Genomic DNA, 15,367 nt, shown 5'->3' with positions numbered 1-15,367 from the left:
GAGATTTAATTTCTATCTTAAACTTTTGGGTTGGAGCATACAGCAGTTCCCATACAGTATTTGGAAATAAAACAGTGAAAATAGGTAATCTTTCTTGTTTCAATATTTAATCCAAGCAGACACAGACACAGTTTATAAAATTACTCTATTGCATTAGAGTTCTATATAGCATTTAACTTTTATGAATGTTTTTCCTTCAGTGTAGCATATATTCATATTTCAAAATATCTTTGCACAGTCCTTTGTGCAACTACATGCTAAAAATCTGCAAATGCACACTTAACACTAAACAGCACAAAAAATACATTCTGTATCCATTTATATGCAAATTTTAAACATTTCACTTGGCAGATAAACAATGAAAAGTTATTTTAAAAAAATCAGAAACTACAAAAACACGCACATAAAAGTCTTCCCTTTTGGATTTTTTAGTAAAATACTGCTCTGTATAAGATCTAATGAAAAACTCCAGTGCTTACAAAATACTTTTTATCTATGAGAAAAAGAAATGCTTAAATTTATATCTGTATGAATTAAACATAACAACCTTGTTAAAATATAAAAATGAAATCATGGGGGACATGGCAGAGATCAATGCAACGTCACATCTACCAGGACATGTAGAACTGTAATTAACTGGGCACCAGGCAGGCGGTATCAGAGAAGAGATCAACTAAAAATCAGGGACTAATACAATATGCAGCAGCTACAGAATAAAGTGTTTAACCTCTATAAATACTACATAAAGCAATTCCACTTGAGGAGGGAGCAGAAATCTTAGTCTGAAGTAGAATAATTAATAAAAACTGCTGTGTTCACTGGCAAGAGTATAGTGTCCTTCATAACTTTGTTTCTAAAAACTCTGCATAAATTGGCTATCCAGATACATCAACATTCTGTGATGAAAGAATCTAACACGGTCTCATCTCCATCCTGGGAATTTCTAAACAGGGATTTTCTCTCATGACCCGATAATTCACACGGGATATGGGGGATTAACACCTGTGTCTCATAACTAACTTTCACATAACCACTTCTCAAATGGCAACATCACGTCAGTCTCGTGCTGCTAATGACAATAAATCACCAAAAAATACAACTTTCCCTTCCAACCCTCTTGAGACCAGATGACTACAAAGAGAACAACAAAATCAATGTAATTTAAGACTACATATAGACTTTATAGTTTTGTGATACTAAGTTAAATGATATAAAATTTCTTAACCTTGTTTTTGCCTCTGTGATCCTTTTTATAGGTTGGCTGCTATTCTACAAATACTGCTGTTTTGGAGAAATGAAAATTAAAAAATCCTATAACACAGTAAAAATGTGAAACTTGATACTACACCAGAAACAGAGGCAAAGAACAAATGAAAGAAAGTCTACGGACTTGCAGATCCAGCATGAAACCTGTTTGGAAGCAACAAAATGAATCACTCAAGTATGCTTTATTTCTGTTTCCTGGGCCTTACGAGGAAAAATATTTTCTCTAGAACATATTAAAATAAAGAAGAAAAATTAAATTTAATCCACGTCAGCAAGCAGCACCAGAGTTTCAAATTTTTTCCTAGACTAAAGATTTCACATTAATGTCCATAAGAATGGTATATGTCAGTTAAAAATAGTACAAGGACCTTTGAGCCTTCTTTTTTTCCTATATGAACTAATGACAGTTCTGTCCAAAAATGCAATTCAACTTTTTGTCTCAATATTCTTATGGAACAAATAGTAATAGTTTCTGATAATTCAATTTTGCCACCCAGAACTTCTATCACAAAACTAAAAAATAAATATTAAAAGTAACTAGTAACAAAAAATAACCTAGTATAGAGAAGGTTTCAGGGCACAGACTATTAAAGGAAGAAAAGGACTCTAAGTAAACATAACTTTGACAGCTATCTGGCACAAATGGACATCTTTAAACTCTGGCCATTTCTACAGTTTAGAAAAAAATCAGGATATCATTAGCATTTAGGAAGCTATCCATATATGTAGTAGATAACTATGTCATTTTATCACGGGGAAAAAAATGAAACTGATAGATTAAAAAAATTAAATGTACTTTACCAAAGAGGTCTCTACTTTGCAAATATGTTTTTGTTATTCAATAACATCCTATAAATGAATCTCCTGGAACAGACTGTGCATCAGCAATCACTTTTTGCCACTCTAACACCAGACACACAATAACACCTGTGTTCTGAAAGCTGTAAAGCCCTTGCCCTCTAGCACAAACGCCAGCAGTTCGTACTTAGAGCGGGTTTGGCAGTTACACTGTAGTTAGCTCTGAGTCACATTGATTCAACTCAGATGGACCTGGAGAGCCAATATAGAAGCTGCATTTAAATGACTTTTCCTTTCTGTCTTCTTAGACTACCTAAAAATAAGCTAGAGTACAAAATGTCACACTGAACAGTGTTAGATGCCCAACTTATTACCGCTCCACATCCCTCCCCAAGAGCAGAGCAATCCCGAGTTAAGGCTGCCACTGTTATTGCTGCTTACCCGATAGAGTCTGTAAGCCACTGTTTAGAAACCTAGGCACAATGGAGAGCATGGCAACCTGAACTCAGCATTTCCTGGCTCTTGCTAATTTGAGTGAAAATAAAAATAAGTTTTAACATAATTTTTAGAGTTTTCATGACAACCTGAAAATCATTGCAAATAAAATGTATTTCCTTCTATATTATACTTAAAGTGGCTGGTCTTTTTAATAGAGATTTCTGATTTTTTTAAATGATAGAACATAACAGTGGGGGAAGAGTTAAAGATAAAATACACCTAGCTACCATATTTATTCTGAAGATTTTGGTGCGCCAAAATTGACAGCCAGTTTTCTTGGCTTTCGCTTGCTGGAAGTGTTTGGTGTTGATTTGTTATGAGGAACACTTGGAGTAGCCACATTGTCTTGAAATGAAACAGTGGATTGAGCAGCTGGAGGAGATTTTAAAGGAGCTGAAGAACTATCTTGCTGAATGTGGTCAGAAGACACTGGCTGTTCATTCTTTAGTGGTGCAGCTTGAGGGGAACTCTGAAACTCCTTGAGTTCAAAGTTTTTCTTGCTAGCAGCCCTTTTTTTAGTTACCTTTAAATTAAATAAATATTATTTAACAGAATGCATTCTCAAAAAAATATTCCACTTTCAGAAAACATGCACACAATTTCTTAAAATAATTTTCTAATACCAAACAGTACTTCACAGGGGGGGTGTTATTGCATTCATCACGTAGGCACATCTTTTACAAAAATACCATATTAAGACAAACGTGCTGGTCTTACCTGCAGAGGTATAAACTGGTTGTGAGAACCAACTGGTATCGTTCCTGCAAGGGACACATTTCCTGGATAGGAGCCCGGATAATAATGCTTAGGCACTGGAGTTCCCCAGGACACTGGACCAAACATATGAGATGATGGAGGAGGCATCATATTGGCTACGAAAACAAGGAACTTTTAGCTCACTTTCCCAAAAAAGAGGGTACAAACTCCCCAAGAGTAACCCAACTACATTTGTCTTCATGTTGTTTACCTTTCCAATAAAGCCTCGTAATTCTTCATATTTACTTCAAAACAGCTAAGTATTTATTATCATCCTCCCACACCAAACAAACAGCTCTGCTTTTACAGAACTACACCTAGATGACAGCACAATTAAGAGCACTAAGTTATGGCATCTGCACTCCAGAGTGCACAGAGCACAGGATCTTCACATCCTCAGCAGAGAGAACTGTATTAGCAGAAGGCTGCAAGCTCAGGCCATCCTTAAAAACACGTCAACAACAGAGAAACCTTGGGGAAAAGAGATGTAGCAGCTGCCATGTGGGTTTCTAGGATGCTACAACTGTGCTGACTCATTAATTACTAGCTGTGAATGTGAGCTTCAGTAGAACACAAAACAGCTGGGAGCCAGAAACAGCCCTAGGACTTCTAGCAATTTTTGGGGGGGTTACTTACCACGCTCATGTTTGGCTGTGTACAACAGGGTTGTGACGTAGCACTTCAGTGAAAGTTGGGTATAATCAAATAAAAACTAATGCATGGATAAACATTAACTATATGGGGGCAGAGGGGGAATCCACGTAGAAAGTCATGGAAGACACTTCTTATGAAATCTGGACTATGAATACCAGCTTTGAACTAATTCTGTCGTTTTAAAGGGAAAAAACGCCAAAATGGAAAAAGCACCTAAGACTGAATGGATAAATACATTCTTGAGGAAAAGAAATAACTGGGAGAGACATGATTCTTTGTATTGAATTCATCTGCATATTGATGAGAAGAGGTTCATGAACTGTTTTCAAAACAGTTCAGACAAACAAGCACACGCATGAAGACCAAAAAATGGCAGTTCTGGAAGACATTCATTTTCATATGAAGAACTGCTACAGTTACAGAATATCATTATATTATTTGAAATGTGTTCCAGTCAAATACTTACCAGGGGGTTGTGCAAATACTGGAGGAATTGATCCAGGCGGTACAGGAACTCCAAGTGGTTGATAATTTGGAAACACTGCTGGAGGTGAAGCAAAGTTTACTCCTATAGAACTCTATGAAGAAGGAACCAGAGGGTTACAAACAGATGCAATGCAAGAGAGACAAAGATTTTAAAAGATTCTTTACATCCTCACCAAACGCTGTAAAGCAAAAAACGCAGCTTTCTCCTTCGCTTCAGCTTCGGAATGACACTGAGGCCCGTGAACCAACAAACCATTCGACAACTTGATGTGGCAAACTGTCATGGTCTAGAAAAATGACAGAAGATTTTTGAGGGAATTTATATTGCTGACAAACTGTCAGACAGAAACAGAGGATTTGGTTGCTTGGTTGTTTTTTAAAAAGACGGAGGGAGTTAAGGTTTATTTTCTGATGTATTTCAGTGGTCAGTCTAAATATCTAATATAGGACAGTTGATAAAAAATTGAGAAGTTGAACTTTTGCAGGAAAAGCTTTTTACCTGTGGTGTTTTTAGGAAAGAGAAATCTGGTTGTGACATTCCAAGAAGAGAACAAATACGAGACAGTTCAGAAACAGTGGACAGTGCAGGCTGTGGACAAGCGAAAGGGTGACCTCCAGTTTCTATTGCTGGTGTGTTCTGAGGGCCTCCAGGGCTATAAGGCTTGTTCATATAAGCAGCTGGGAAAACGAAAAAAAAAAGCTGTATCACAAGCATTTCCTGCACAGAAAGGATGGCAACTTGGTTATTAGGAAAAAAGAAAAAAAAAAGTATATTTAGTTTTTTCCCCAGTGTTTTCCGATTGTTTAACAAAAGACAGGAAACTATATATGAAGAGTATTTTAGATCTAAAGAAGTAAAACTGAAAAAAAGATGAACATTAACTGCATTTTGAAAAACAGTACTATGCTGTAAGGTGTGTTCTAAAATGTCACTTCAGAGTGAAGCTCTGAACTATGAGCTGATGGCTAAACATACCCATTTTTTTTGTTGGTCTGTATTGCACAGCAGCTCCATGGCAATCCTGTCTACTAGAGGGAGCAGGAACATCATTAACTTGGGGTTTCACTTCATTTCTTGTTTCCAGATCAGAGCCATCTATCTTCAAAATCTCTTTGAGCATCCGTGTTCCTTTCTTTAAAAACAAAATAAACCACTCAGGGAAGTGCTGGCATTCAGACACCATGACCTTCTTAACACTAAATATCATACTTGGAAACAGAATCTGAATTGTTCTTTTGCAGTCAGTTACACTTTATCAAAACACAGATAACAGCATCCTAGCATAAAAAAAGGTTTGCTAATTTTCTTTAAGAATAGCTAATTAAAACCTCATTAATATGTTTTTAGAAAGCAGTATGAGGTTTCATGGAGTTTCTTTAAATAGAAGCATTGATGCTAAGATAGCAGATGCAAAACTGCAATGTAATGATTCCTGCAGTATACAGACCATAGCAAATGACTGTGGTGACAGATGTTCTTCATTTGTAGCTCTTGCTTCCTTAGAACAAGTCTGCACTTCATTTTCTTTGGAAATTTTCAAAGAAGCTAGAAGGCTTTCCAGTTCATTGTCCTTCTTAAATTGAAAAAGAAAAAAGGTATATCAACTTAGTATATTTACAAGTAGATGCCAGAGGAAGGGTATATTAATTTGAGGTTAATTTCATTCTCATTCAGATTTTTTTTCTCTTAGCTTGGGCAGGTCAGAGTCATGTTTGTTCTGTGAACAGACATCCAGAGACTGCATCAAGGTTTGCATATTAAAAATATGCAAGTATTGAGGAACAGAGATTTAAAGAATGGTCAAAGTTATACAAGTTCGTCTTCTGTTATAAACATGAATTTGCACACAAGTGACCAGGAACAACTCGAACAAAATGGACTGGAAACTGAAGTTATTCAAAGAGCACAAGAAAATCAACTATCTAGATCCTACCTTTCCACCTGCACAGGGACCATCAACTGCAGCCTTCTGAATTACAGGCATGTTGGGATTTTCATTCCTTTTCAGAAGTTTGACATTGTACTTATTCACACCTGCAAAATTCTGAGATAAACCGCAGCAATTATTATTGAATACTCTATTACTTGTTATAACCCAATCATATTAGGAATGTTATGCAAACAGCTTTCACAAGCTAATATCCTTAGAGGATTTCAGCTTACTGAAAACCTAGCACTTGTTTTCCCATTACAGAGTAGCTTTAGAGTCTGAGAGGAATAGCAAAATAGCTTGCTATGATCATACATCTTACACACTTTCATATTCTGTCTGTATAATCTCTACTGAAGAAAAACCTCAAAAATAAAGTTTACCTATTAAAAGAATCAACTAAGATGCCAGTTAAAGGCAAATCTGTAAAATGACAAATCAGATCAGAGTAAAATGACAAGAAAGGAACACATTTACTCAGTACAGACAAAATTACCTGTTGGTTTGATATTTTATTATGTGGCTGATTTTCACCTCTTGTAACTTTGGAATCTTCTTTAACTACAAAAGAATGTATTCTTTTGAAACACTCTTAAAAACTGTAATACTAATCAAGACTCAAAAAATATTAACTCCATACAAGTACACAGAGTTGCATTAATTTGAATGGTTTTATCAAATGTTTAATTCATACTTTATAGGGCATTTGGCATATGCTTTTCTTCTAGGATAAAATAAAATTAAGCATATGGAACAATATGTCTAATTTTGTATTCTACTAATAGGATCACAAGCAAATTTTCAAAAACACATTGTGTGGGTTTTTGTTTTGTTTTTATATCAGATGGGCAGTGAGTCAATAGAACACAGAATGTCCAAGACATTCAGGATTAAGGACGGAACAATCTAATAGGGACACCAGGGACATCTGACAATAACAAGTGCACTGCAGTGTTTATAAAACTACAACAAATTATTTCCTGTCAATAACTACAGAAAGCCAAAAAGCTCAACAGACATTTCAGTGAAGATCAGATAAAGCAAGTAGTTTTCCTGAACAGTTTCTAATTATAGTACTTACATTTTTTATATGGCTCCTGTTTTCTTTGCTGACATTTAAAGCTGCTGTCGTTGAATCCTGGCTTATAAAACTGATGGCCAGTTCCCAGCTTGATTTCCTGAGGTAGAACTGCACTCTAGGATTTCAAACAACAAAGCTTAACCAAAAAACTGTGTCTCTGTCATTTACAAAGCAGCCCCATACAACCACCTCTTTCCAGAGTGGTGCATGCTCTGTGTAACAATACTGTGATCCAGAGGATTTATTTGGAGCATAAACTAAAAAGTTTTCTGATATAATGAACTGATATATGAAATTATGTGAAATGTCCATATTTTGAACCCAGGGATCTGTTTAAAGTTTATATACAAACCTTCTCATGCATGTTTTGCTGAACGTGATGAGACTTCCCAGAACTCTGCAACGACTGCCATATGCTGCAGAATTCATCATCTTGCTTACTCTGTGCCTGACAAAATAAGAAACAAGATCCCCAACAAACTCAGCAGCTATAAATTCAGCTTTTGAAAAGCTAAGCATATACCAAGACATCCCAAAACTGTAAGGTCCAAGTTTAACATAGCTCAGATGAGATATTTTCATGACGACACCAGTACAAGTTGCAAGTAATTAGTTTATAAAATAAGCTATTGTGGTAAGTTGCATTTGTACTACAACTGTTACCAAGAATCACTTCTGAAAATGTTGTTTAGTTATTAATTCAAGTTATGAACACAGGAAAGAAGACCAAGTACAATTAAACTCAGATAACAATTCAGAAAGGTTTCAAAAGCATGCTTTCATACTCGTAGTGGTCTAAGATTTTATTATTAATGACTTATTTCGTAAGGCCTTATCAATCAGGCTCAACTGCTTCATTCCATTACAGGTATGTTACCACAGAATTGAAGCCCAGACATGCAAAAAACACTTCTGAAAATCTAATATCTAACCAAGGATAACACAGGATATTATAGCCATTCAAGAACAGAGACCAGTTCTGCTCCACTCTGTATCTGGACTAAAACATTTGAAATACTAAAACAAAGCTATTTATTAATCATGAGAAAAGGACACCCACTTAAACAGAGGGTCAAAATAGAGACATTTGGGTCCAATACTAAATGAATCAGAACACTCACTTTATTTTTCTGATTGCCACTCAGAAATGATCCTTTCTGGGGTGAGTTGCCCTGATTTTCAGCCCTGAGATTGTAATGCTGTCTTCCATTCAGTTGCTAAGTTATTGAGAGAAAAAAATAAATCAGAAGTGTTTTGTTGTCCTAAGTTTTCTTTTGGAAAGTAGTTTTTCCTGTACAGACTTTAAAGAAGACACTTATTAAGAAAATAAAGTTTCATTAAACCACTAAGAACCCCAATTCACCTATAATTTTTCCTCCTTTATTGCAGTTTCAAAGTAAATTGTAACCAAGAAGTAAAACCAATAGGGAAATCACATCCTCTTTTTCTGAGCATGGACAAACTTGGCCTACAGGAAGCATTAACTGGAACAGAACTTTAAAGAAATAACTGCATCTCTGCCCAAAACACACTATTTGTTGACACCAAATGTGGTGTCAATGCTCCAAACTAAGTATTTGTCTCTCAGAAATGCAACTGGAGTTACTCAAAGCAAAACAACTGTCAATAGGAAATCTTAGTCCCTTTCATTATTGGATTAATTATTTTCTCCAAAATAAGAATTATCCTACTTCTAATATACTGACACAAAAACTAAATTTTGTTTGGGCCAGTGAAGACAATCATGTCAATAATTCAGCTTCGAGGGAAAACCATTTTTGTACAAATGCAAGAAAAGTCTTACTTGAGTAGGAACAAAAAGGGAGCGAGGAGAATGGTTGAGGCCTCCCAGATGCACTTTTTGTGAGCATACAGACGACAGATCAGATGCATATGAGTTGTAGTTATTCACTGCTGGCTGAGGTTTAACTATGGCCATCAGTTTTTGATTTCCCATTTCTGACCGACTACCATGAGACAGGTTAATTAAGGCACTTGATGGCAGGCGATAACCTCTGGCAGGGGAGCACCTTAAGAAAAGTAAATTACACCATTGTTTCATACAGCTTCATTGTTGCCAAAAGATAATGAGTTTAAACAACAGAGGCTGAAAACTGTCCAATATTGAAATCTAGTAGCATTATACACAACCTTAATCCCACTGCACTGCCCCCTTTGGCCTCTGGCTGTCAAACCCAGCAAACAACAGTAATTACCACTCTGAGTTTAGATTGTGCCCTTCAGTGGTGAGCTTAAAGAAATTTTAAAGGTGAGTGAATCCTTTTACCATAGTTCTGTAGTAAATATTTCTGTAAAAGATTAAGAACCAGTAAACAATATTTTCTTTTCCTTTTCAGAAATGAAAACTGAAGTTTAAATTGCAGTAGTAGAATAATAAACTGAATTTAAGCAGCATTTCTGAATGCTGAATATTGTCTGTGTTACAGGACACGCTCTTGCAAGGGCTATACTTGTGCTCTGCTTTGTGAATGCAGGGAATAGGTAAGAATCCACTCTAACTTCTGTCATTAAAACCTTAATTTATCCAACAACGAGGGTAAAATGAAGCCTGCTGCATAAATTTGTGCACTTAGAAGTTTAGCTGTTTGCTTAAATATAGAGGAGTTATCACACTTTTTAAAACAAAAGCACCTCCATGTCCTGAAGAACAGTTTAAGTTTTTAATGGTGGTTGGAATTCAATGCCTAAGTATCAACTACTACAGAGTCTCTCCTTCAGAAGAGCAGATGCCTACTGACTGGTTTTTAATCTATGTGTTTGAAAACATACTGATAATAACCTGTTTTCTACGTGTTTGTTTTAAAAAGACACTTGGAACTAGTGCTTTATTCTGCTGGTTCATATTTGCTTTCGACAAATCAGAAGTTTTTAAATACACCAGAAAGAGCCTAAAGAGCATTTCCACTATATAATATGCTGCATAAAAATTATCCATACTCAAGGAGAATAAAGAAACACAAAAGAAATAAAAACTGACCAACACTATCAAGAAACAAAGTTTCAAGAAGAGGCATTACAAACACTCAACCAAACCAAAGGCAACTATATCAATAGCATGAAATGACTGTGAACCCCCCTGCACAAACCTTATAGTGAGGCCTCCAAGGAATTCTTCATCAAACAAAACTTCAAAGAGCACATCTGTTTCTCTAGTGGCTATAGAAAACAAAGTAAAATGTCATCCTATATAGGGTACATTAGTTACTTCCATCTAAATTCTGTAAACATCTATACTGGTTATGCAATAAATAATGAAAAGACCAAAAATTAACATGAAAATCCCAATTTATTCCTGAGTAATTTCATTAACAGAAATTTGAAAATGCTTCTCAAAGTCATGTATGTCTGCCCTTGAAGATACAGTTTCAACAGAAATGTACCATGCATAACATCTTACCAGTGTGCATTAATAGAACTGCAATTTATAGCAGAATGTCACAGCTGTCAGAAACTGCCACAGAGGAGATATAAGTCACTTTTACACTGAGGTAGTCAGAAACCAACAGCTTTAATATTAACTTCCTGCATAGTGGTAGACTAATACTCCTTTAAAATTATATTAATATATTGTAATTACAGAGAGAAAAGCTGCACCCAAGTCTAGTCTATTTGAGATTCTGTTAGATGCAAACTGCATGAGAAAGCAACTACTGAAATGCCAGGTAAGAAAACAGTTTACATTACTGGATCTCAAACTGCTACTCAGTGGAAGTGGATAAATCCTTTTATTTACTTGAAATAGATTTATGGTTAATCTTCTTGTCAAAGAAGGTATAAATCCATGCCAATGGAGTATCACAGAACAAAAAAAAAAAATTCAAAATAAAACAATTTAAGACAAATCATATTTGATAAAGTTTAATGTTTAATGTAAGTATTAAAGTTAACACTTGTTTTTATGTCTACTTCTCTTAATTTCACTCATATCTTTACATAACTTAATTTTGTTCCATTTTTGATCTGTCCTCTTCATATTAAGAGGGAACAAAGGGGAACTTCTTATTCATATTAAGAAGGAACAAAGGGCAGGTAATTTCTTATGCAAAGAATAGCTGTGTAACACATGAAATTAAACTAGAATACCTGTAGGTTGAATTAAAAACAGTAAATATGTTCATTAATGGTTTTATGTTGTATATGCTGCAGAGTGAGAAGTCTGTGTGTGTTCACAACCATTTTGCAAAACACTGTTCTGAAGCTGCTTTCCCATCACTGGCTGAGCTGTTATATAGCTACAATCACAAAGAAAATATTACCTCCTTTAATTCCTATGATGGTACCTCGAAGACCAACTGGAACAGAAAAGTTCTCCCTCACGTTGACAACACGGTCAAACAGCCTGTACTCTGCATCCCGATCCGGAACAACCCCCTTCTGCTGCTCCAATGGCTGACAAGAACCAAAAGACTGTGTTAGTGTAGGCAAAAGGATAAGGATTACAATTAAAATGCATTTATAACAGCACCTGAGGCAAAATATAAAGCAAACTTTCGGGAAAAAAAACCCCAAACAAAACCAAACCCCCAGGCCACCCCCTCCTCTCCCATCACTTACTCTGTACAGCAAATGGGGTTTCACAGTCACTCGCACCTTCTTGTTGCTCTTTCTTTGCTGAAGAAAAGGAACAGAAAGTCAGTACAAACCAGAGTAGGAACCAGCACTGGAACAGGTAAAACAAACCACCTGAAAAGATCATGCAGAATTCTTTTAATTTCTTTTAGATAATGGTGTAACAGCTTTCAGGAAGTGTTTAAAATAAGTCCAGTTTTTAAACATGGTGGATTTCTTACCAAAGCATTACTTGTCTAATTCCAGATTTCACACCAATTTTATTAAGATGCCCTTGCAAGTTATTTCAAAAAAATTAGCCCACTATTTCATGTGGTTTTGCCCTTAGCTTTTACTTTAGTAATTTCCTTGCCCACTTTTTTCAACTGTGGTATTTGGAAAACAACTTTCTAATTTTCTGCAGACCAAAGAGAAACTGCAAGGGAAGAACAGCTGGGACTGTTCTTCTGTACTTAGAAAAAGAGCACTTTAGTATTTCTGAATATATATATATATATATATATACACCGGTACGTGTTCCTTCATGAAACCACCAAAAGGCACAGTTCAGAGGACAGCCTACTGCTGCTAAATCACCCCCAAAAGGGTGAGCCAATTACAAAGATAAATAACGAGCTCTTCTGAATTTCTGGGATAATTCACATTACAAGTTCAGATTTTACATTACAGTCTGTATCCTTTTTCTTTGGAATGAGAAGTAATCTTCAATGGTTTTATTCTAATTCAAGAACTGGGAAGATAATGAGCAGCTGCTTTTTGTTCACCCCTGCTCACAATGACACTAAGCTGCATACCTTGCATTTCTCTATTTCTTCTTCAATTTTCTCAACAATGGCTGCATCCAAAATTTGCAAGTCGCAAGATGAGCGAGACAAAGCAGACACAGGATGTGCCTTTAACCAGGCAACAATTTCTTGCACTTTCTCAGCTCTGAATAAAAAATGACACGAATTAGTGCTTTTAAGTGCATAAACTAGGCATTTTACCACGTTCCCTAATTTAATCAGTCACAGTATATGATACAGGCACAATGCCTGTATATATTCATAAAGTAACAGAACCTAAGAGCTCTGTATGAGTTTACAGCAGGGATTAAAAAAAATAATCTGAATCATGTAATACTGTTTCAAAACCATAGCCTAAAGTTTTGTTTCAGAAAAAAAAAATTCATTTCAATTAAAAGTATTCAGCAAATTATGTTTACATCCAATCAAAAACCCATGTCCACATGTGATTACAGGTTCTGTGACCAGCTGTTTCTCTCAACACTGTAAGAAAGAACTTCACAGGGCAAGTCTGTCTGGTAAAATGGAGCACAAACCTGAGACTCCTCTAAGAGAAGAGCCTCACAGTGGTATACCCACCTGTCAAGAGTCCTGTGGGGCACAGTGTCACACAGACTTACCACCTGGAGCCTGTGGACAGGCCCTACCAGCTGATAATTAAAGCTTTTCATGTGACCACTGTGTATCTGGAACCAAGGCTGCTACTTGTGTCCCATGGAACTGACTAAACGGATACTAATAATGTGCAAAGTAGTTTAAATTCTGTAAGAGTTACTTTTCAAAGTGATTTTAGACAACTACAACAATTATTGGTTATTTTGACAAAAAATTATCTTTATGACTAGTCATAGCTGTGTCTACTGAGGGTTACTTTAAAAGCAAGAATTATGATGCAGCCATCGAAAATTATATTTACTGAACTTGAGACTGGAGTCTGAAACAGACACTTGCACTGCACAACTGCAATGTCCAGCATTCAGGGAATTCTTTCAGTCATTGCTGAAGAATCATGCTGCTTAAGGAACACCAAAGCTTCAGTTACAAAGCAGCCAAAACTACCAATTTCAAAATTGTCCATGTTTATTCTCCCTATTCTAGAAAAAAAAAGGAGCAAGATGGCTTACCCATTCTCATCCTCTCCAGGCCAAATGTCATCTTCATAGCAGATATCTTCCTGGCTGTTCTTGGCTACATAATTAAATAGTTCAGGCACCCTGATAAAAATAAATAAATGGGAGATAACTTTTGTTTCATGTCAACAGACCACAAAAAAGCCTCATCAAAACAAAATCTGATGGGCTTCAGAATTTGTGGAGCCAAGATGAATTATTCTTTACTTAATTTGGTTCATTTGTCAAAGGTAAGCTGTTAACAAAATTACTCTATCCCAAAATATGATTCTCCTTGGAAAAAGAGACTGTAAGAAGGAGAAAATTGGAATAAAAGAAATGCCATCAAGCAATCTCCAAAACCAAACTCAACAGTTCTTAGAAGAACTGTGACCAGAGGACAAAATCCAAAGACTGAGACAAAGGTGGATAATTTGGATGAAGTTCATACCCAATACTTGCCTTTCTAAATACTCAGCAAGTAGTTGTTCTACTGCAGAGGAATACATCCATTCATTTCCAACTTTCTTGGTATAGCCAGGAACTTCTTCATTTTTCTTATTGAACTTCAGGTTTAGCCCCACATTTGCTTTGTGATCTCCATGAGGACTGGAAGCAAGAAAAAGTTCATTAACTTGCAGTAACACATGTGTGTACATACACTAAAAAACCCCCACATAAACATACATTCTCAGCCTTAAACCAGAGAAAAATTAAATTAATTGTATTGTTTACTTGTTAGCATTGTGTCAAAAATGTTCCAGACCAAAAGCTGTGCTATGGTAGCTGACGACCTGTGGGCCCAAACTTTATTGCAACGGAGGGTAGGAAATATTTTACCCTTCTTTAATTGAGATGTAATCAACCACAAACTACCTGGCATTTACCAAGTTGTAGAAGAATGTCCTTGAGCAACCAGTAAGGAACAAATGTACACATTAGATCACAAGAAGATGCTCATGCATCAAACATCTTTAGAGATCTGTCCTAAGAAACCATAATTTTGACGTTCAGAGGACTATATGGATTGCCTCCCTTTTTTATTTTAAGCAGTCTTAAATACTTCTTAGAAGAAGCTACAGGTACAATTAATACCCCCTTATACTAGCAGTGATAAGTACAGTAAATTAGATCCCAATTTCACTTTTTTATTCTCAGTGTGGCACAGTCAGTTTAAACTCCTAATTCAATTATGCAAACAGCTAACCAGGAAAATCAGTTTTATATCTGCCTACAATATAAAGCAAACAGACATCTCCAGTAAACAGAAAGTAAAAACACATTTATGATCGGAGAGAAAACCACTGCATATCAATTTAGTTTACAGCAAATAATACTTTAAAGAAAGTTTCACATCATAAAATAGCATACACTTGATAAGAGTGTATGCACTTAAAACACAGCAGAAATTCT

The 15,367-nt window shown here is 35.8% G+C and overlaps 1 protein-coding gene across 5 annotated transcripts in view; it reads right to left on the bottom strand.

Annotated features, from left to right (window-relative positions):
• Positions 1–85: 85 nt before the first annotated feature.
• Positions 86–15,367, bottom strand: part of XRN1 (5'-3' exoribonuclease 1) — a 32,945-nt gene continuing 17,663 nt past the window's right edge. For 3 of the 5 annotated variants that reach the window (XM_027739551.2, XM_039389785.1, XM_039389786.1), the window contains 19 exons: positions 14,417–14,563; positions 13,970–14,059; positions 12,855–12,990; positions 12,046–12,102; positions 11,748–11,880; positions 10,578–10,647; positions 9,275–9,500; positions 8,592–8,687; positions 7,823–7,918; positions 7,471–7,585; positions 6,886–6,950; positions 6,393–6,503; positions 5,907–6,032; positions 5,435–5,591; positions 4,958–5,136; positions 4,632–4,745; positions 4,439–4,550; positions 3,280–3,434; positions 86–3,085 (listed from right to left, as the gene is read on the bottom strand). In XM_027739551.2, coding sequence (XP_027595352.1) covers positions 2,795–3,085; positions 3,280–3,434; positions 4,439–4,550; positions 4,632–4,745; positions 4,958–5,136; positions 5,435–5,591; positions 5,907–6,032; positions 6,393–6,503; positions 6,886–6,950; positions 7,471–7,585; positions 7,823–7,918; positions 8,592–8,687; positions 9,275–9,500; positions 10,578–10,647; positions 11,748–11,880; positions 12,046–12,102; positions 12,855–12,990; positions 13,970–14,059; positions 14,417–14,563 — 2,476 coding nt within the window. In that variant the 3' untranslated portion in view covers positions 86–2,794. Of the gene's footprint in view, positions 3,086–3,279; positions 3,435–4,438; positions 4,551–4,631; positions 4,746–4,957; positions 5,137–5,434; positions 5,592–5,906; positions 6,033–6,392; positions 6,504–6,885; positions 6,951–7,470; positions 7,586–7,822; positions 7,919–8,591; positions 8,688–9,274; positions 9,501–10,577; positions 10,648–11,747; positions 11,881–12,045; positions 12,103–12,854; positions 12,991–13,969; positions 14,060–14,416; positions 14,564–15,367 lie in introns of those variants that run through there. The other 2 variants (XM_039389781.1, XM_039389790.1) reach the window with 2 other exon arrangements.

Source organism: Pipra filicauda, unplaced genomic scaffold (assembly GCF_003945595.2).
Source record: "Pipra filicauda isolate LSUMZ 115617 unplaced genomic scaffold, ASM394559v2 scaffold126_size2276778_pilon, whole genome shotgun sequence".
NCBI classification, from domain to species: Eukaryota; Metazoa; Chordata; class Aves; order Passeriformes; family Pipridae; genus Pipra; species Pipra filicauda.
This window is presented reverse-complemented; position numbering and strand designations above follow the sequence as displayed.